The following is a 22221-nucleotide window of genomic DNA, read 5'->3' as shown; positions in this document are numbered from 1 at the left end:
TCATCAGACTTAAAAATCTGTGTTATTTGAGCAATCTTCAAAGTTGTAGGGATCTTATATTGTCTAATACACAGATTAATTATATGATGAAAGCGTGACATAAGAGTTGCAGCATGTGTTGTCAGGAAGTGAATGTTCATCTTATTTAAGTCACGAGCATGGGAAACATTTAAGGAGTACAAAATATTTAATAAATCATTCTGTGAAATATCAGAGAAGGAAAACTATTAGGATTTTTGTGTTTGGATGTACTGATGAGAGCATTTGAGGGGTGATGAATTTAGAGGAGAGATCTTCTACAGATGCAATAAAATACTCTTTGAAAGAGTTAATGACTTTATTAGTGAGAAGAGTACCATTTTTCAAAGTTTGTAAGTCACAAATAGTTTTTTTCTCAAATTGCTTCTACCAGTTATTGTTTTAATTATTTGCCATAAAGATCTTGGTTTGAAGGAAAAATTTGGAAATAGATCTTTTTGGCTTTATACAATTCAGTACATTTGTTTCTGTAATTAAAAAAATAAGCTCATTTTCTGGTGTTTTTGATGACCTAGATGTAAGCTGTAGAATTTACACAGGGCACTATTTATGCCTCTTAAAAACAGTAAAACATTTTTGGTGTATAGTCTCCACTCGTTTGGCACTGTGCAGCAAAACATCTCACAGGCACCAAACTCTGGAGCTTAAATTTAAATTAATTAAACAACAATACTAGGACAGCTAAATTGCTCAGATGATCATCTTAGTATTTGATATTTCTAAAAAAAAATGGTGACAATTAGAATAAGCTGATAGAGTTTAAGTGGTTCTCTGTTGTAAGAATTGCTCAATATTTAGTTTCCATCATAATAACTGATTAAATAAATTGACAACATTTGTAAAGATTCATATATCTACCTCATGCCACACATCATACCTTATAACATACATGTAGTTTTTTTTTTATTTTTTTAATATTTTATTTTTTATTGTTTTTGTACATACAAACAACACCAGTATAGATCAGTAAACAAACAGAAACAATCAGAACAGACACAGACTGTGAAGAGAAACCATCAATAAATAACAGTGTGGTCTAAGAGTAGCTTGGCATTTGTAGATTTTTACATAGGGTGAAGTAAATTTTTATTTTGGTATTGTCATGGACTGTATCCCTTTGTTAAGATTAGAGAGTAGGTTTACTTATATCAGCCTCAGAGGATAGCTCCATTTCCCGTTTCATTAACATACATGTAGGTTTTAACTGAGAACATGTTCGTTTATTGTGGAACATCTAATGTCACTGCATTGGAATTTATACAGAGAATAAAACATTCCTTTGTGGTCCACCTGGAATGAAGGATGGATCCATTTAGACTACTTATTGTTATCTAAGCCTGTTGTTAATTTTCCCATCTCAATGAGGATGTAATGTGGTTTAACTAAGCAGCCTCATTGCTGCTATTGATCACAGAACCGTTGCAGAAGCTTCAGCCCCTGTAACAACTCTCCAGACTTTTTTCATATCATTCTTCATAAACTGCTCTCCTGTTTACTTTAATCAAAACTAACTAACTTGGAAAATATGCTGCAACAAATTGCATATGTGTCATTATCAGCCCCCCACGTAGATCTGCCCCTGCCTGGTCCAGGATTAAGTTCAATAATGTGTATTTCTTTAAACCCTATATAACACCATAAATAATTCTAAAACCCTAACCATGTACTTTTAACTCTAAACACAAACTATTCATAAGCAAGAGTGAAGCTCAAAAGTAAAAAGGCGAGTCACAACAACAAACCCTTTAAAGTGTAACTTCACCCCCTACTTATGGCATAACTCCACCTACTGGCAAATTCAGAAAAATATCAGAATCTAGGACTCGGCAATGCTGCAAGTTTTAGTATTGATCTGATACAAAGTAAATCCCAGGTAAGTATCACTGATACCAATACCGATATTGATACTGATACTTTTTGTTTGAAATTTTATTATTTAATGACTTTGCCTTTAATTATTAATCAGGATTATGATCATAATCAAACACAGTATAAAGATTTTTGTCAAATAAAACATTTTTATTAACAAACTGCATGGCAGAATGGAGAAATTTAAATTTAAACTTTTTATGTTTGTAAACAAAATAAAATAACATCAACAAAGTAACAAAATAATTAAATAATTTTGCCATTTTTTGCGACCCTTCAACCACACAATTATTTGAGAAAATTAAAGGCAACAATGCAAATTAGCTAATCAAAGCACAACTGCTTTTCAAAGCCTTCTGCAAGAGAAATATCAAGCACCAAGTACGGCTCTGTGTCATGGTTGTGGAAAAAGTAACTTGGTAATTATAATTTTTCAGTTTTGACACATTAAATCCAGATGTCTACATCATCACATAGTTACTCAAATAAAGATGTCATGACAAATAATGAGACAATAAATGAAAAAAATTAGGTGCCATGTGTCCACATCTTCATGCACCATCAGCATCATCTCAAAGCTGTGTTAAGAAAGGAAACAACAAAAGAAAACAAAGCCATTGTATAAAATGAGCCTTTGAGGTTAAAACTGCAAAGTTTGGTGCTGTAGACCCGATTTCATTGTGAGATCAAATTTTCTAGGCTACCACCTTCAGAAAGTGGATGTCTTTCTACACAGTTATTTGTATTAACATCATTATTTGTGCTTTATAAAACTATAAATGGCTTTATTGTTCACATTTTCTGCTTTGTTCTTGTAAAGTGTGACTCCACTCTGTCACTTTAATTTTACTCTCCAGCTTGCTTGAACACTATCTCATCTCTGTCACTCACTGAGGCGGCGAGGAGAAGATAAGCTTATAAATACTGACAATTGTGATTTATTTTCCGTTTAAAATGTAATGATTCACGCTGTGGAGACTTGCTTTCTGTCAGAGAAGAAAACAAACAGCTCACACAATGCAGGGCCCCAAGCTAACCTTATCTATTGCACCAAATAAGTGATGTTTCAAGTACTGCTGCTCCTCATCATATTGTTTGCTCGTGGCTTGACCCACCACCTGCTTCCTGATGTTGTGGTGTGAATACGTTCCCTGTTTGCACAGACTTGCTTTTTGTCCCACAATGAAGACATGTCCCCAAAATGTCACTGTGCATACAGATTATTTATGAGTGCAAGTGCACATGTAACACAGATTAACAAGCAGATGGATTTAGATTTGGGGAGTGTGATAGAGGTGTCAGGTAATATGATAAAAACACTTAATTTCATTATTCCCATTCTATATGAAGCTGCTCTCTTAAAAAGTCATTCTGAAACGTTTAGAGTGGGTGTATATTTGTTTGTAACGATATAAACCAGTTTTTCCAGCTTTTTTTATCTTTACTGGGAAAAAGCTGAATTTAATGCCACCAACTATGTTTGTCTTCTGATCCCCAAAAATCTTGATGTAAGAATGATTATTGCTCTCGTGGTGAAACCTCAACCACATTTATTACACAGCAAAAGAGACCCCAGATACCTTATAGAGAACTGAGAGGACTTTTATCACAATTAGAATCACAATTATGCTCAGTCTGTCAGTGGAAATTATCGTTCAGGGGCTTAATGTTTCTAAGATGATCCCTCGTCTTCCTCTTCTCCCACTGGGTTTCAGTTGCCTGCAGCATTCACTTTGCAGTTCATTAATGGGGATATCTTCCTAACACACTTGTTGTACAGTCTCTGGGTGCAGGACTAGTAGTGAAAAGCACTGTGAGGAGTTTTCTTGTCTTCCTATCAGTGGCTTATCTCCTCCTTTGGTTCTTAAAGCAGTGGGAGGCACCTGATAACTGTCAGAGCATGATAGCGTGAGTTCTCCTCTTCCCATTCAGCTGGGTCTTCATGACCTATAGGGTCTTGGTTGTGGAGTCTTCATGGTCTACCCTTTATCTGTGGGATCCAAAGATATTTGTCGCTGCTCTGAGCATCTGCCACATTGTCTTCTGGCAGATAAATCCATTCAGTTGTGGTCATCTTGCCTTTCTTTGTTGAAGTGTATCAATGAGTCATTGTCTCTCTCAGTCCTGGTGAACAGCTAGATGTCATTCATGTCACCATTTTTTATTTTTTATTTTGCTGCTATAGTTTGATGCTCAACTGAGACTTTGACATATGTCTAGAGCAGGGATCACGAAATTCAAGCCTCTTGAGCCAGTGTGCTGCTGGTTTTGAGTGTGTCGCTGCTTCAGCACACCTCACTCAAATTAAATGGATCCTAACAGCCAAGTTCTGCACAATGACTCATTAATCTGAGTCATGTGTGCTGCAGCAAGAGAACATTGAAACCCTTCAGGACACTGGCCCAAGAGGTCCCGATTCAGTGATCCCTGCTCTAAGGTATTCGGTCATAACAAATACTTTTCTGTTAGTTTAGTTTCTACCGTCTGCCATTTATCCGGAAGATAATCAGCATCTGGCTCTCCAGTTGTCTTGATGTGCTGTTTCCATGGAAACAAGTTTTACACTGACAAAAAGCATTTCATATGCCTATATGTGCATGTGTGAGAGCAAGTGTGCCTGACACAGCATGCAGATTTTAAACCTCTAAAAATAACTCAAGTGCTAATTGAAAGGAGATGGAAGGAATAACTGAGGAACCTAAACATTAACTAATGGTTATACAAAGCCTGCGTGTGTGTGTTTGATTTGATCCAAACAATGATTACCTTGACCTTCTCAAGGTTGGTAATCTTGATTTCCCTCAAACCATTTAGACATTTAGATCAAGACATTTAGAGTTTTCATGGTGATCGTTTAATTTTTATTCTTTTTTCTAATCCTGAGGCATTTTATAAAGAGGACCTTTGAATATCTGTACTCTAAATCATTGTTCTTAAAAAACAGATATTAACAATTTAACACAAGTAGTTTTTTTAAGATAAATATAAAATTATCTTCAGATTATCTAGTGTTTCCTCTCCTCATCTTCTCAATTTAACCTGCATATTAACCTCTAAAAGTGTTATAGAGCATCATGTTGTGGTGGGTACTGATAAAAATATAGTAATTACAGTAAGAATTGATTGCTACCTAGAAAATACACACACATTTATATATCTATGTGCGTGTGTGTGTGATCAGGTGAATGTGAAGGGAGAGGGAAAAGTGGGATTGCTTGGGAGTGTGTAATGTTAAAAAAACTGGCAAGGTCGGAAAGCATTGATCCATTTAATGATTTTAAAAGAAATGGTAAGATTTTGAAATTAATCCTAAATTTAAAGAAAGTTCAGTGCCATCCATGATTTTCAGCTTTATGATTTATTGTTAGATTGCATCCAAAATGTATACATAATAACATACATAATGAAACAAGTAATGTTATAAACACACCTTACTCATCTCCTCATTGTTTAGTCCGTGGCTGCAGAAGTGATAGCATTATACTGGTGTGGAGAAAGAACATGTATTATTACAGCATATTTAACTGTGCTTCTGGTTAGATCAACAAAGATTTATGAAATGAGCAATATGACTTTTTTTCTTAATGCTGCATTCTGCTATCCAGACAAATGAAGGAGACCTACAAATGTTCCTCTAAAGAGTAAATATTAGCTACGCTTTCAACCGTAATGGCTCCATCTCCTCTATGCAAATACAGAGGTCAGTTACCAACCAGGTATCAGCTGATCTGCAGTAAACAGTGACATATAGCTGTTCAGACAGACAGAATTCTTCAAGTGGAGCTAAGAGGTAAGCCTGCATGTCGGATACACGGGTTTTATCTTCATTCAGGCTTCTTATAAGCATATTATGATGTGTTTTTAGGGTAAAATGAAGAGCTTGGAGGAAACTACTACGAGGGAAACAGACATGAAGAGCAATTTCCAGGAGCAAGAAAATCAATTGGAAACATCCCATAATAAGACCCCACTTCTTTTGGATCAATGGAAGCCATGCAGGGGGGCCCGTGCAATTATCAAAGGTCAGAGTAATGCTATCAATTAGCCAAATATAATCAATAGTACTCTAGCAAATTAATGAGAGAACCAGTTTGGAGTTCTTTAAAAATCACTTGATTTTACATAAAGTTCTAAGTTTTCTGCAACATGAGTGTAAAAAGTCATGAATTATTGATGGGGTTTAAAGGGAAGGCAATCAATATGATTTAAGATTGTACAGAGTATAAATAATTGGTTATGCTATGTTTTGGATTTTAAGTTGGAAAAGGACAAACTGACTTTCCTCAATACAGATTCATAATTACAGAGTTTATTTAAAGTTTTGATAATATTTTTCATGTTTTACAATTACAGTCTATGATTTTTCAGCTTTCCAATTTTTTTATTCTTTTTTTTTTTTTCCCCCAAGTCTGCTATTGCAAAGGTATTTGGAGTTGACCACATTAGAAACAAATAGCCTTTAAGTCTTTTCACTGAAGGAGCCTAATGAGGATATATTGTCCTTTTTCTTTAAGTTTTTTTTTCTGTCATATATCTGATGTTACACTAAGTTTGTCAAATTCAATGTGGTTGTAAAAAAATAAAGTCATAATATATAGTAACTTTATGCTCTATTTTATCCTTTTTTAACTTTATAATTAAAATGCTTATCTTACTTCATTGATGTAAAAGCTGAATGAAATACAACATGGCTGTTCAGGCTAAGGTCACTGAAAAACATCAAATATGTATCCAATTTAGGACCCCATTTGAAATATATTTAAATTTCTGACACATAGACATAAAAAAAATCAGATATGGATCACATACATATGCAAAAACATCAGATTTGGGCCCGAGGTGTGAACGTAGCCATATTCACACTGGACCCAGGCCATATGTGGTCCTAAAATCAGATTTTAAAGCAATTCCATTAGGATGAGGGTAAAGAATGTAAAATTAATAACTATAAATAAGGTGTTGTTGCTGTGAAAGATTTCACTGTTCACAATCATTTTACAGATTAGATTTAGGTTCAAAGAAGTATGGATTTGAAAGGACGCTATTTCCAATAAAAAGTAAGCTGTTTTATTAAAGGGTTGCAGTTTGTTTTCAGTACTTCTCCACCACTACGCAGCAAATTCTGAGTGTTGCCCATCAGCAGACTTCCAGACATAGACCAATCAGGAGAAAATTAGCTATTAGAAAGAGAAGAGGGCTTACAAAACTCAAAGCCAAATTACTTTGTTCAAGTACTGTGTGCACTTCAGCCCAGAAAATTTCTCTGGATGAAGTAGAAATCTTTGTGCCTCTGACACAGATTTAACTGGAGCGTTTTTGTATTCACAGAGTGGCTGCTGAAGCTGAGACTTTGCTTGGGAGCAGTGTGTGGGATTGAATGGTATTGTTACGCTCTTCTGGGTATTTTGACAGCCATCCTAAGTTTCCTCATGGACTTCAGTGTAAACAAGTTGTTGGGAGGTAGACACACACAGACACGTGCATATACATTGCACGCATACACAATCTACGTAAACAAAGGAAATAAACTGTAATAATTTATTTTTTCATGCCACTTGCAGCTCACCAGTGGCTGTATATGAAGCTAGAGGGCAACATTCTGCTACAGTTCCTCTGCTGGACTCTTTACCCAGCATGCCTCTGTGCTTTTGGATCAACATTCTCCAACCAAATGTGTCCCTTCTCCACAGGTCAGTCCACAGCTCCACGGAAAACTTTTTTTTTTTTTAATGTTCTGAACCTTAGAGCCACAAGGAGGACAGATGCTCAATTAATTAGTAAAAAAACATGTTTTTCCTGTTGTTAGTTTTTTTTTTTTTTTTTTTACCAGGTTCTCAAGAACAATAGTTAGTTGGCTATATTCATACTGAAACATATGAAACCCTCATGTTTCCCCATAAATCTGCAGTGGGAAATACATAAATTGGTTCAAATTAACATCACAATAGCTTCAAGATTCATGAATTTCCCTGCAAGGGATTAATAAAGTATTTCTGATTCTGATTCTGATTCTGAAGATAAATGATTTTTAAAGGGAGACACCTACATAAAATGTACATTACAATTATTATTAATATTGATACAAATATATTATTTTTTCTTTCTTTTGTATGAAAATTGGAGAAACAAATTACAAAGAAATGGAAGACATTATGTTAGAGATATTAATTATTTAATTATAATTTATTTTTTTTTAACTTTTATTCAAACCAGCAATGCCATAGAGTGAACAATTCATTCTCTTCCATGCATTCAGTGGTAAAATCCTTATGTCTCTGTGGTCTGAAGGCATCCTTACTATTACAGATACCAGGTGAGAGTCGGGTCAAGATTTTGTCTGGCTCCCAGGTTGCACAAACACTTATTAAATGGCACAAAACAAAAGCACAAGATACAAATAAAAATAACTCACATAACATAGATGGGATCAGTCTTTATTTGTACCCAATAGTTTTTCTAGATTCTTATTATAGTTCTGCTTTTAAAAGATCAAAATCCAAGAATCACCAGCAGTAAGAAATCCCCTCCTTTTAGGCATCAGCACTTCAGACACTCCAGTAGACACCACAAGACTGGTCTCCATGGACACTAACACTGTCCAAGAAAGCCACAAAAAAGCTCACCTAACCTTTTCAAAAGATTACCTTGGCAATGAATGGCAGGGAAAAAGAGGAGGCATTTAGTGCACAGAACCACCATCCATGGAACCAAGCAGGGTGAAAGAAATACGATGGTTTATGTCTTTTATTTCCAGTCACAGGGCTTAGCTACATTATCAAGGTAAAGGGAGTTAATAGAATTAAAAGGACTACACTCACATTGTTGTGGAAACAAATATATTAATAATAAACAGCCTGCAGAAAAAATCTTGGTCTTGGACAGAATTGAATCCTTCTTTTAAAAAAAAAAAAAAAATTCAACATTTTGGTGCAGCTCAGCCAGAATCCAGACTTGAATCCCATCAATATTCTGTGGAGGAAAATTGAGACAAACTTCAAACCTCACAGACATGGAGGTCATGCAGGAAGTGGTCTAAAACCCCAGAGGCGGCATTCAGAAAGCTTTAAATTAAAAGAACGTGTTTGTTACTTATGGCTGAGGAAAGGTGTTGAGCTGAATATTAAATGTTACAATCTGAATAAATATCATCAGATAAAATGTATATCCAGCACAAATTTGTAAAGGCCACATCAGGTTTTCATTGACAGTATTATCTGGACAAAGATCACAAACACAGTAATATGTATATTACTACCATCCCTCGTTTTTTTTGGCAACATCTTTCTTTCCAGTCTGAAATAAATATCATTGAGAAAAAGTCAACTGTGATACTATCTTAAAAAAATCAGGCTGCGGTGAAAGCAGTGAAAACACAGTGAAAAATAAAGCATAATTTTATCAGTCTACCACAGAAAACTTTAAAAAATCTGACGTTTTCAATAAAGAGGGATTTGCTCTCCGATGCTCAAATGTTGGTGTGTGTTTATGTTGCAAGCGTGGCAGGAGAAATGTTTAATTTTTCTGCTTGATTTTGTCTCTGCTGGACATTTTTCTGTTGTTCATTCTCAGTTATTTTCCCTTTGCTTGTTTGTCCTGCTCTCTTATTGCCACCATATGAAAAGAAAAGAAATTACTTTACATAACCAGGTTCTTGGGTGTCATATATTAACACATGGGGTAGTTATCGCAGCCTTACCAGTCAAAAACTCAATCAGGTTTTATTGTTAACTTATCTTGCTTTCCCTTAATGTCTGTTGAATGATTCAGATATTGTTACAATTCCACTTTGTGTGGGTTTTTCAAACTTTTTGATTATTTTTGTACTCTCTGGGTCATGTCGCTTTATTTCCTCTCAGGCTCAGGGATACCAGAAGTAAGGACCATGCTGGCTGGCTTTGAACTGCCTCATTACTTGTCCCTCACTAACATGTTTACCAAGTTCCTGGGCCTTATCAGCACACTGGCAGCCGGCAGCACTGTTTTCCTCGGCAAAGTGGTGAAAGATGACTCCGCATACGTGTTTGCTACATTAAATCTACAGCTCTATGCTGAATTATAACTATGCATTGTGTGTTTCAGCTTTGAGACAAGTTGTTTTGTGTTTGTCTCAAAATCAGGGTCCATTTGTGCATCTTTCCACCATGGTAGGCGCCTACCTGGAAAACCTCTTCACTCTTATACAAGGCAGTAAGAAGGTAAATGGACGAACATTTTACCATTCGTAGAACAACAAAACCTTTCCCAATTTGTTGTAAATAAAACTGTACACAGAGCTATCTTTATATCAACATTGGATTAAATGCGTTTTCAAATTGTTGTGGGGATCCTGGCTTTCAAAAATGTTTTCTTTTTAAATCAATGTTAAGTCAGCAATTGCTATTATTACTAAACTTATAAATTGTAGTGGCTGAATCATCCTAACTTGGAGTAAAGGTGATTTCAGCAATTCAGAATTTTCTGATGAAGACCTTGAGATGTGGCCATTCTAGAGAACAGGTAATACAATCCTTTCCTGGAGCTGAAGCATAGAATGTTAATGTGGAAATAAACTCATTTACTACAAGTTACTGTTTAAACAGTGAAGCAGGTTTCAGATGGCTGTTTTATCTAAGAAAAGAAATTAATAGACTTAACTGGAATGAGCTTGTGAAAATACTGTGGGCACTCTGCCCAGCTATACAACTAAATGAATGAAAATCACAACAGATGTTAGTGCTTGTATCTGTTGCATGTAAATGTCAGTCAAGACACCACACATTACAACTAATGAATCTTCCAGGAAAGAGCAGCCACAGAAATGTTGGTTGTAGCTGCTGCAGTCGGGGTAGCCAGCTGCTTCGGAGCTCCCATCAGCGGTGAGAAAGCCAGTAAAGCCAGACAGAGATGGCTTCACCACATTATTAAATCAAACAACCCTGGGAATGATTTTTTTCTTCTTTGCATCAGCTCCTGCTGTGTCTTTTCAGTTCAATTTTGTTTGCTGGTTTAATCATTTCTTCCTTTGATTTCTTTCCTGTAAGCTTCACAAGTCCTGTCTTCTATCCTCTCGCACGCCTCGGCTCCCCTGTCATGTTTATCTGCTCAACCTTTCGGCTCACACGCCTTCCTCCTTTGATCACCTCTAATGCTAATATTTTGATCTCTTCACCTCTGTTTTTTTTTTTCTCTTCTGCATATTGCCTTTGTGGGATAGATTCAAAATGTCAATATTAACAAAAAAAAAAAACAAAAAAAAACACCCAACTGCTGAATAACACCAGATATACTTCAGTCTACAGGCATGTTGCAATTGCTTTTGGGCCACATGCAGAAAGTATAACTGTTTATGATGGCTGTCTACATTATCCTTCCTGTTGTTCATTTGCCTTTTTGTGGTGTAGGTGTGCTTTTCAGCGTGGAGGTGATGTGTTCGCACTTCGCCGTCAGGCATTATTGCCCATGTTTCTTCTCAGCTGCCTGCGGGGCACTGACCTTCCACCTGTTCACATTGTGGAGTGGAGATGGAGGTAATGGATGTCCTGTTCCTGCTGATCAGCACTCGCCCCCTATTGGTTGCCAAGGAGAAGATTCACTTTTAAGCTGCTTAAAAGACAAAAAGGATAACAAACCCTGATAACCTTACATTACACATTTTAACTATTAATCTGAGCCACCAACAGTGTATGAGCAAAGGTATATGCACAACCCTTCCTACTCTTGTGTACTCTTGTGCAAAGGGTAATTTTGTTATGCTAGGCTATTGAACTCCATTTATGAGGAATGTTGCAGCAAAAGATGATTTTGGATGTTTGTGTGTAAGATTTTATGCCAGTATCCCCCCAAAAATGTGGAAAACTGTTTCAACATGACAGAGACATCACAAAGCCAAACAAATAACTTTGAAATGTTTTGGTGTGCTATCAAATCCCTAAACTAGGAGCAGCATTTGCAGCATGTCAATACTTCTAGTCTCAGGGATAAAATTTCGACTTTTTTTAACTTTATGTTAGGCCCATTATGGATTTCAATGCACAGCTGCATGGTGGTGTGGTTTGCCTCATGCCAAGATGCTATGTGAATCTAGGGGCCTGTTTGTTACCAGGATGTCCACGATGTAGCCAGCAGTTGTTGATGGGGTCCAGACCACTGTAATCCTGAACAAGATATGTGGAAAACTGATTGATTGATTGATTGATTGATTGATTGATTGATTGATTGATTGATTGATTGATTGATTGATTGATTGATTGATTGATTGATTGATTGATTGAGTGAGTGAGTGAGTGAGTGAGATTTTAAAAAGTGCTGAAATTCCTATCCAAATAATTGTTCATAGTTATGAGTTCTTGAAGTCTGGGCTTCCAAGATAAACTTTCTAATGAATAACATTATGGAGAAATATCAAGTTATATCTGTGTAGTTTCAAATAATTGTTAGGACTGTTCAGCAGGCTTTATATGAATTAGGTTTCAACCTAAATTTAGCACAGTTCCATGAACTTAAAGCAATAGAAATTTTCATGTGAGATTTTCAAGTGGATTAATGAAGGATCCAACTAGAAGGGTCTGATGAATTCACATAAAATGACCCTATAGTCTGAATATGCTTTGTTGTGTTTTTAGATGCAGGGCGCAGATTAATTATAAGAAAATTATTAATTAAAATTTATCTAACATTTTGATGTAAATACTTTTGTTAAGGAAAAAACTTTGGTTATTGACCTTATGTGTTGATAACCTAGTGATCTAATTACCTGCTAGTTCTAATGATGAAGTTTTGCTAAAGTACCAGTGGTATTTAAACTGGCTGCACATTTCATTAAAGTTTCCGCAATAATCTGCAGTAATATTAGATTTTGAAGGGCTAGTAAAAACCAGAGGGATAACTTCAATCTGTGTTCACAGAGACTGTTCAGGCGTTGTTCAAAACTAATTTCCCCACTGCTTTACCTTTCTACCCGCTGGAGATTCTCCTGTTTGCCTTGTTGGGGTAAGTTTATTTCAACACCCTCTGCATAGTTAAGCAAGTCTTCTATTTGTCTCTGTCTTACTGATAAAACTGCCATTTGGGGTTCATATTGATGCCAGTCACAATGAAAAGCAGGTCTGCTTTGTTTTCCTTGTGTTCTAATTGGTATTCAGACTTGTTTTTTTTTCCATTCTAATAATTTCCTGGCCTCCTTCCCATCCCTTCTCCAAGTCTAATGATTTCCGATTGTCTGTGGCTGCTGGGATTAAAATTGGCTTGTGATTTCCCATTCTGGATTGTATCACTGTCTGTTAACAGGCTGCTGTGTGGGGCTTTGAGCTGCTGCTACCTCTTCTGCCATCGGTGGATCCTGCATGTTACCAAAACAAACCGAGTCTTCATTAAGATGCTGACAGAAGAGTGAGTGTAAAAGCCAGACAGTGAAACAGTGACGAGTCGTCTGCAGAACGTTTTCTTGTTCCATTTAAAATGTCCAAGAATCTCTAATGACTGTATTTGTATTTGTACCAGAAAGTCAGTTCATCATTTGACAGTTTTCTTCTCTCAAACATAACATAGCTAATCGATTTAAACTCATTATTATTTCACCAGGAATGACCTAAATACCTGTATGTGTGGAAACCTCTCTGCAGGAAGGGTCTGTACTCTGCCCTGGTGGTCTTCTTTCTGGCATCACTGACTTTTCCCTATTCAGCTGGTCAGTACATGGCTTCTAAGGTAAGAGTTAGCAGGATTTAATGGCTGGTTTGTAACTTTTTATGTTTCAGTACACACATTGTTAACTCTTAGGAAAAGGGTGGATGTAAACTCTGTTTTTCTTCATAAAAAAGACCAAACTTGAAGCCTCCTTACCAGTACCACAGACCTCCTTTTATTTGTCTTAATAAAAATCTCAAAACTCATCAATGAACCACATCATTGCACTGGCTTACATGTTCATTCCTTAAGGTGAAGTTCTGTAAATATTGCAGTAAAATGTCTAAAAAATAATTCCCAACAATTGTACTCGTTAGCTCTGCATTTGGCATCAGAGTGAGCATGAGTAGTAATTTAAACATGTCTCACTTGCTTCTGCCTCTTTGTGTAGTCCCAGACTGAATCCAAAGCTTTATTTTTTTATTCTGGGTCTGCAGGGCTGTACCATCTGTTGCATAACTCCTTGATCATTCTGTCAGTAGATAGTTCTTAATGTTCAAGCCATCATTCAGCTCATCATTAGCTTTGCTTATTTTCCGGGGTAAGTTACAACATAATTACAGCTGTGTCTAATTTATAACTGCCAACATCTTTGGTACAAGTTCCCTTCCACCATGTGGCAAAAAAATAGATCTTCTTGTATTTATTTCTTTTACAAAGCTCTGACTGACTCAGTTGTATTCATGAATGTGTGAAAAAAAACATGTGCCAAGCTCCATCCACCCATCTCTAATGATCAGAATGTGAGCATTGTTTAAGAACTACTTTGCCTACAGCCTCATAGTACAGCTAGCATAACTGTAATCTCTCAGTTTTATTTAATCACTAAAGAGTCATACTTTAAACTTTTACGTTTTTAGTGGGAACAGATAAACTTGGTACTTTGTACATCAATGTCTGGAAGTCTTGACAAAACAACTGTTAGTTTTGGTCTTTTCATGATATTTGTCCACAAAAGGAAACAAAAAGTAGCATCAATAGCATTACTTAATGCTTTTTTGTTGTATATCTTCTTAAGTCATGTAATCCAAATGTCACTCATCTGTTAATCAGTACACCACAAAGCAGCTCCTCAGTTCCCTCCTGGATAGCAGGCAGTGGAGCTCTCAAGTCTACAATGCAACTGTGCAACTGGAGCCTTTAGAGTGGAACTCATCTGGGACATCTGTCTTCCTCTCTCTGGCTTTCTTTCTGTTCATGAAGGTACAAATAATACAAAGGTTATTTATATTCTTTCAGCTGATCTTCTTTCATGACTCATAACTGACAAACAGTGGGCTAATTGACATTTTTACAATAGATTTAGTAAAGAAAAGGCAGTTTAACCTTTGAGGATGAAATGTTCTGTGATACCCGGTGCCCACTCAGCAATGCTGCAGGTAAAGGGAACAATTTTGTGACTTTTATCAGTATGAAATCTCAGCAGCCTGCAAAGAAATGGCTTGACATTTATTACGAAGTCCATCAACCATTTTAGCTGTGAACAAAAAAGCTTTGTTACTAAAAAAAAAAAAAGAAAATAGATTAGAATGGAAGCAGCTTCTCATATGTGGTGAAACAAATCACCTCAAAGGTGTTTGGTGCTGAATATTTACTTTTACCATTATTATTTTTTTTTCTATTTCCACATGTGAAATATAAACTATAGTGATTCAATATTTGTATGTGCAATATGTGAAACATGACCAGCACACACACTGACAGTGACTCATCCGCAGTGGTGAAGGTGCCAGTAAAGCTGTAGGGATTTGACAATCTGTCTTATTTTTGTTGATTCTGAGATGTGGATGTTGGTCCTCGCCTGCACTCTGCCTGTTCCAGCTGGATACTTCATGCCTGTGTTTGTCTACGGTGAGTGACAAGACACAACAACTTTTTTAACTAAATATGTCAGCAGTTATTGCATGATCCTCCTTAGAATGTAAAATCTCCCAATCTATGTCTATAGAAACCCTTCTCAATTGTCTTGGTTTCTTTTTTCCAGGAGCAGCGATTGGCCGTTTACTTGGTGAAGGAGTGGCATATGTGTTCTCCACTGGAGTCATTTTTGGCCCACAGTGGGCATCTTTTAATCCTGGAGGCTATGCACTTGCAGGTTGGAAAATCTGACTGGTATCTTCTTTTAGCTGAAACAGAACACTGACGTGTAACTCAGTCTATGTAGTGCACCTATAATTTTGATTTTTCTGTTATTTATGTGAAGGTATCAAAAATGTTGTATTCTAGTTTAAGTCTCTGCCCTTCTCCCCTAAACTGGACCATTTAAGCCAAAAGAAAAAAACTACTAAAGCCACTACTGACTAAACTAGTCAGTAGTGGCTACCATCCCAGCATGCATCTCTATATACATCAAGCTGCGTCAAATCAAAAAGAAAACAAAATGAAGACACAACTGCAAAAAGTGATGACAATTTACTCTACTCTGATAAAGCGTTATGGCTTGAAATATAGACTACCTGAAGCATGGTGTTTGTTTTATAGGTGCAGCAGCCTATTCCGGTGCTGTAACTCACACATTGTCCCCAGTTCTCCTGGCTGTTGAGTTAACTGGCCAGTTCAGCCACGCCGTCCCCATCCTCCTGTGCGCTCTGGTAGCTAATGCCATTGCACGCTCTGGGAACCGCCCATCTTTCTATGATGCCCTCTCTATAAGCAAGAGACTCCCACATCTGCCTTCTCTGGCGAAGGCATCTTCTCAGTAAGTAGAAACAAAGCTCTAGGTTTAGATAAAATGACAGTAAGTTACAGTAACCCTCTGACTGAGGCGTGGGTTCTGCAAAGCTGGTTTTAAGAAATAAAGCTGCTCTTTAAAGCTAAAGACATTATCTTTTAAAGAAGTGAAATTTGGTCCAAGAATAATAATATGCAACAGGATAAGAAAATACTGACAGGACAGAGTGTGCTATCTGCCAGGATTATCTGTCCTTTCAGTATAAATATTCACAAGAGGCAGTCAAGGTTTTCCCAAACTTTGCCTGCCATTGCCACAATCCTGCTTAATTTGTTTTTACACTTACAGCTTAAGAGACCAAACCAAGTAGGGAAATGAAAGGTTAAAGCACTCTGGATATGTGACACATACACAAGTTCTAAAATCTGAGGACGGACACTGAAACAGCTCAGCAGTCGGAGAAGACCGAGTCTCTGTGAACATTTCTTGAAAACATGCTCTGTGTTTTCAGAAAATTTCAGCTGGTGGTCAAGAACTGTCCCACGATATTTAAAAGTTTCCACAGTTTTAACAAGCTGGCCTCCAAATGATACGGATTAATAGTACTTGTCAAATATATAAATGATAAAAAAAAACACATCTGCTGTCTATAGGCAGGTTGCATAATTTTTTAGTGTGTATGCAGTCTAAGGGATGATGACATCCTCCTTGTTAACCAGACATCCCTGTGTGTTTGTGTTCTTGTTCTTGTTCTTGTTCCTGTTCCTCTCAGCTAATCTGTGGGAACCAATAAGAAATCAAAAGGAGGTCAACATTTTTATTGTCTTCACCACTTCATATAAGTATTTAGTCACTGATATCACTTTGCAGAAAACACAGATAAAGTGAACATTGGAAGGTTTTTTTTAGGGGAAATTTTAAATTAAAGTCTTGAGTTAAAGTAGCACTATGTAACATTATGACCTTAAAATATGTGTTTTTGGCTTGTTTTGATGGTTGTAGGGAGGACTGTAGCTAGTTTGTGGGTGGATTAGCAATCACTGCAGGACAACAATTGTTATGTTCAGGTGAGGTGAGATGGAAGGATGGAATGACCAGGTCCAGGATTCAGCGTTGAACCGATTTTATTGATGAGTGGGAGATGCGTGTGTACAGTGGTGCATGTGTGTGTGGTTTTCTACAAAAAGAATAAAGGAAATACAAATTATGAGTACATGTTTCCCCTGGTAAATGTAACTGTCCACACAGAATAAACATGTGCCTAAATGTCTGATTATAATTAGTTATTAAATATATAACATGAATGCCCATAAATAATAAAGCAACTGTTAATGCACTCAGCATGATGTATCTGACATGAACGATGTAATATGAACCACAAACATGAATTGCAGCAAATGGGCCTACAGGCGGTAAATATGCTATGCTGAATGGCTAACAGTTAGCTTCCCATAATACTCTCAAAGAACTTAAAACGGCCATTACTCTCGGCCAAACACAAGGGAAGCTGAGTACAGGGGCTTATACAAGGCAAGAGTAAATCCTAAATATGATTACGTACTTCTATGGATGCACACTATCACTGACACAGCTCAAACAATAGCAAAGTGATGCCGAACCTGTCTGAGCCACGCTGCCTGCCGGATGTGATACATTACTACAGACGGGTCAGCCGCCTAGTGGTGGAACGTAAGAACTACATGTGAACACACTAAACTAAATATACCAAGTAAAACAGTACAGTCCTTTGTACAATGGTACAGAGGCATTTATTATGTACATTCCTGTAGCTGTCGCTCCCAGCCGCATCCCGAGGCTGAGAAACCCCACCTCACAACTCTTGCTTCCAGGATGCTGAGTCATGTTACAGCTAGACTTTGCTTTACGCACTGCGTCAAGAATTGATATCAGTCCACTGATCATTTCGAACGTGCACCGTGGCTGATTCATCAAAGAAACCTAAGAGGACATTATCGGAGAAAGAGTAGAAAAGAAAGAGAGAAAGTGACAGAGCAAGAAATAAGACAAGGGTCAAGATAAGACTAACTCATACTGTCTGGAGAGAGCTTAGAATATGGGTAAGACAGCAGATGGATGCCGAATCAGCCCTCATTAGGGGGCGTCTCACTGAGAAAATCTGCCAAAATTCAGTAGTCTTTCTTTAAAGTAACCTCACTCCCCTTTCACACTACGTTTTCCCAGATGAAGTCTTTGTTTGTTTCTCAAGGGATTTCAGAACTTAATTGTGTATTGAGATCGAAATTAAATTATCATTACCCGCAGCTTCTTATCAGCACTGATACAGAGGACAAATTCAGAAAGGTCACAGATCAACCCACTGTGTGCCAGACACTCGAAATTACTCAAAAATGTCTGTGGACTAACAATTGTCCTCATAGGTCAGATTATTTTGCTGTGATTGCCTTGTCTCTAGGGTCTATGAGGGTCTGAGCTTCCACTGCCCAACACAAAGCTCAAAATTAAAAGTGTCACTTTTACAAAAAACCCATCTGGTTTTGTTTCAGGTGTGATGTTATTTGTTTTTTTTTCAGGCTTCCCTCCACACCGCTTGGGCAGGTTTTGGGAGTGAATTCAGTCTGGCTTCAGAAAGCAGCTGGGCCAAAGGAGGTTAAACATGCCATCAGCACCTGTACTGAAGAACAAATCCCAGTGGTGGACACAAATGGTGCGCTAACATTTGTACACAGTATATAGACTTGGCACAAAAAGTAAGGAAATCTGTGTTTGGTTGCTGTAACAATGCTTCTTCTAACAATGCTTCTACATCATTTTCCCTTTAAAATTTTGTCACAATTTTAAGGAAAATGCATTTGTGGGGTGAGCAGCAGAGTTACGAATGTGCGTTATGCCCATGAAAAAGTTGCTAAAGTATGCAAATTAGCAGATATTTAGCTATAAAATACACCCCTGTTTCCCATAAGTAAGAAGTGGTTCTGTACTAATAAAATGAAAATAGAAAATGAAATTGACAGGGTTTTAATCATCCACCTGGAGTATCATCAGTGTTTAGGCTACATTTTCTTGTATAAAAAGCAAATACACCTTTAGAGGATTGGTACCAGCCATAAAATGTCTCAAACATAACTGTGAAGCACATTGACTTGAAACCACAACCACTAAAATGGTTGGTGGAAACAAATTATAAGCATCATGTAAAATTGTTTCAAAGGCTGGAGTTCAGTATGAAAGTACCCTGCAATTTTGAGAAAATAGTCAATCGGCCAGCTGCGCCTTTCACCAGCAATCATCTGGATACATTTTTAATTTGTTTGACTCGTAACCAAAAACAGCTGCATACACACTTCAAACTGTAGCACCAACTGTAGCAATGAAATTGACTTCCTGTTTTCTTTTTGTTTTTTCTGTTGAAGAGTCACAGATTTTACTTGGGTTTGTTCTGCGTTCAGAGCTGCTGATGTTCCTACGTCACTGTTTGAATCAGGTAAAAGGCTGGGTGGAAACAGGTAGCAGCAGGGTTGAAGGAAAGACAACTTGAAAAACATTTTAAAAAGCAGGTCATTACTTTAAGATCTTTTTAACAACATGAAAGATGGTGAGAGAAAGATGTGGGCTGTTGACTGGTGTAAATGCTCATTATGTGACAGCTCAAATCCATCTGAAAGCATCATCTAATCACAGGAAAAATACTTGAGGAAAATAGAGGTGCTTATCAAAAAATGGGTTTCAGAAACTGATTTGAGGCATTGAAGCTTTGGCAGAGGATTAAATATAGCAAGTATGAAAACAATTTTTCAGAGGGGATAGAAACATTGATGCTGAATGCGGTCATGTGATATGATTGCTTATGACATTTATTTTGCCCTTTGCAGAGTCTGGAGGAACATCTGGATGAGGTCTGCTGCATTCACCCATCCAAAGTCCTGTTATCACCTCAAAACACGGTTGAGGAGGTGGGAAATTCAAGATATGGGAAATTTCATCAGCACAGATTAGACATAAGGGTTTCACTGAATAATATGGAAAAGTACTTTTGTTCATGTCCTGTCTGAAATTTGGATGAGACAACTGACACCATTCATAAGTCTGTTTAAGATAAAGCTAAAAACTGGGAGGAAATTAGCTAAACTTAGCATGAACCTGAAATCATCCAGTCTGGCAAGGTTGAAAAAAGGCTAATAATAACAGACACAGTATGAGCAATAAGTAAGTCTCAGTTTAAAATAATACAAGCCTTTCATGCCCTTATTTCATCCTTTGTATGAAACAAGCCAATTTGTCTGTTGTCATTGTGTTTCAGATTTAGACTAAAGTCCACTGTGCCTCAAGGGCCAGTAAAATGGAGCTGTGTTGATGTCACAATTTCTCATGCAATGACCAGTGTAACAAACATAATAGCTGCATAACATGGACTTGAAAGAAGACACAAGGGGAGGAAGGAGAAAGACATCTGACTCCCAAACCTGAGACTTGCGCTATAACAAACCGTCTCCTCAGTTTTTTTATTTTGTCTTCCTTTGCTGTTCTACTTAACTCCTTTATTACCCAATACTGGTTAAAGTTAGAAAAGCATCATAGTTAGGTGTTGAAAGCTTCACTGACATTTGTTTCAGTTTGTCAAAGCAACGTGTCCCACCATGGTGACGTTACCAACTTGAGAATCCCTGCACATGAAAAACTTTAAGGTGTTTCTCTTTCTGTTCCATGCAAGCATAGCGGTTCTGTATTTAAACAGTAGGAAAACAGTGGATGGTGTCAGGGAGAATTATTACCTGCATCTGCAGCACAGTGCAGATTTATAAAGCTTTACAGAGGGTTTCTGCTCATTTTCTTAGCCGCATGGTTCATAAATTTACCGTTCACTCTGGTTGCATCATTCAGCCACAGCAGGAAGCTGGTCTCAGCAAAACACTTGACAGCAAACTGAAAGAGTTAGGGCGAAGCTGGTGAACACAAGTTTTAGCTGTTAAACAAGACATGAAGAGAAAAAGGACAAAAATAAAATAAAATAAAATAAAATAAAATATTAATAACAAAGTATTGTTGTTTGGTCTTTATTAACATCAAGTGAAAAATAAAGTCAACAGGTACATAAAAACAATTACTGGAGATTTAATTGCATGATATCAATTTCAGTCTTATCTATTTTTGACAGATGATAAATTTTTTATATAAAATCTGTCTCTTTAGATCATTTTCTCTTTGCCCTTCCAGGCCCACAGTATGCTGAGTCTTGCTGGAGGTCAAACCCTGTTTGTGGCTGACAAAGGGAGGCTAGTTGGACACATCACATGGCCAAAGGTAACAAGTGTTTTTTTGCAATTTGTGTGTTTTCAATCATGAATTTGCATGACTGTTATATCTATCTGAAGATGTTTGTTTCACACTGATACACTTGTTTTTTGCAAACAAGATTATATCTTTGTGAATTTGTTCAAGTTTTGATGGATGTAGGAGGGAAACGTAGCTACTTATAAATTCAGTATCAATATCTTTTCTATCCTCCATGTATTTTTCTGTTTCAGCTAAAGCTAATAATTGAGGGCTTGGCTAAAGAAATCTGAAGAGCACCTCAAAGGAAAAAACGGTTTCTGTGATCATCTTTATAAGCCTGCACAAGTGCATCTCTGTCTGATTAGCATGTATCAAAGCTGTGTCTGATAACAATGTCACTTCTTCATTCCCCAAGTGTTAACAACGTTTTGCACAAAAATAAAACTGTCATTACCTGGTGATAAACATTCATCAGAGCTTATTGTCTTGTGTTTATTGTAATTAGCATCTCACCACTGCCTCATTCACTGATCTGCACTTTCTAGAATAGTAATATATTAACTACATCTACCCAGAATGATGTCTAGTGGCTATGAACACAAACACTGCTGAGCAGTTAACACAATGAATCCCTGGTGTTGTGTTTATCCTGTTTAACCACACATCTCAGTCATTATCTGTTTCTGGGTTATGACACTGAATTATGAGATCTGAGATTGAGATCA

At 37.0% G+C, this 22221-nt stretch overlaps 1 protein-coding gene across 1 annotated transcript; it reads left to right on the top strand.

The window, feature by feature from the left end:
* The first annotated feature begins 5788 nt into the window (after positions 1-5788).
* clcnk (chloride channel K) lies at positions 5789-21956 on the top strand. Its single transcript, XM_042002802.1, has 19 exons — positions 5789-5930; positions 7237-7368; positions 7470-7598; positions 9765-9904; positions 10026-10103; positions 10688-10763; positions 11289-11414; positions 12792-12876; positions 13174-13275; positions 13509-13593; positions 14626-14775; positions 15354-15423; positions 15557-15667; positions 16054-16270; positions 18796-18929; positions 19636-19706; positions 20095-20175; positions 21437-21523; positions 21748-21956. The coding sequence occupies exons 1-19, from the start codon at positions 5819-5821 to the stop codon at positions 21784-21786; spliced, it is 2025 nt and encodes a 674-aa protein (XP_041858736.1). The 5' UTR covers positions 5789-5818; the 3' UTR covers positions 21787-21956.
* Positions 21957-22221: the final 265 nt, after the last annotated feature.

Source organism: Melanotaenia boesemani, chromosome 13 (assembly GCF_017639745.1).
Source record: "Melanotaenia boesemani isolate fMelBoe1 chromosome 13, fMelBoe1.pri, whole genome shotgun sequence".
In the NCBI taxonomy this organism is placed as follows: Eukaryota; Metazoa; Chordata; class Actinopteri; order Atheriniformes; family Melanotaeniidae; genus Melanotaenia; species Melanotaenia boesemani.
This window is presented reverse-complemented; position numbering and strand designations above follow the sequence as displayed.

Excerpts from the sequence above, each read along its gene's own strand:
- clcnk (XM_042002802.1), top strand. The coding sequence starts at position 5,819 with ATGAAGAGCAATTTCCAGGAGCAAGAAAATCAATTGGAAACATCCCAT. Across the intron at positions 10,104-10,687 it reads TTATACAAGGCAGTAAGAAG|GAAAGAGCAGCCACAGAAAT; the intron begins GTAAATGGACGA and ends TGAATCTTCCAG. Across the intron at positions 14,776-15,353 it reads CTTTCTTTCTGTTCATGAAG|ATGTGGATGTTGGTCCTCGC; the intron begins GTACAAATAATA and ends GTTGATTCTGAG.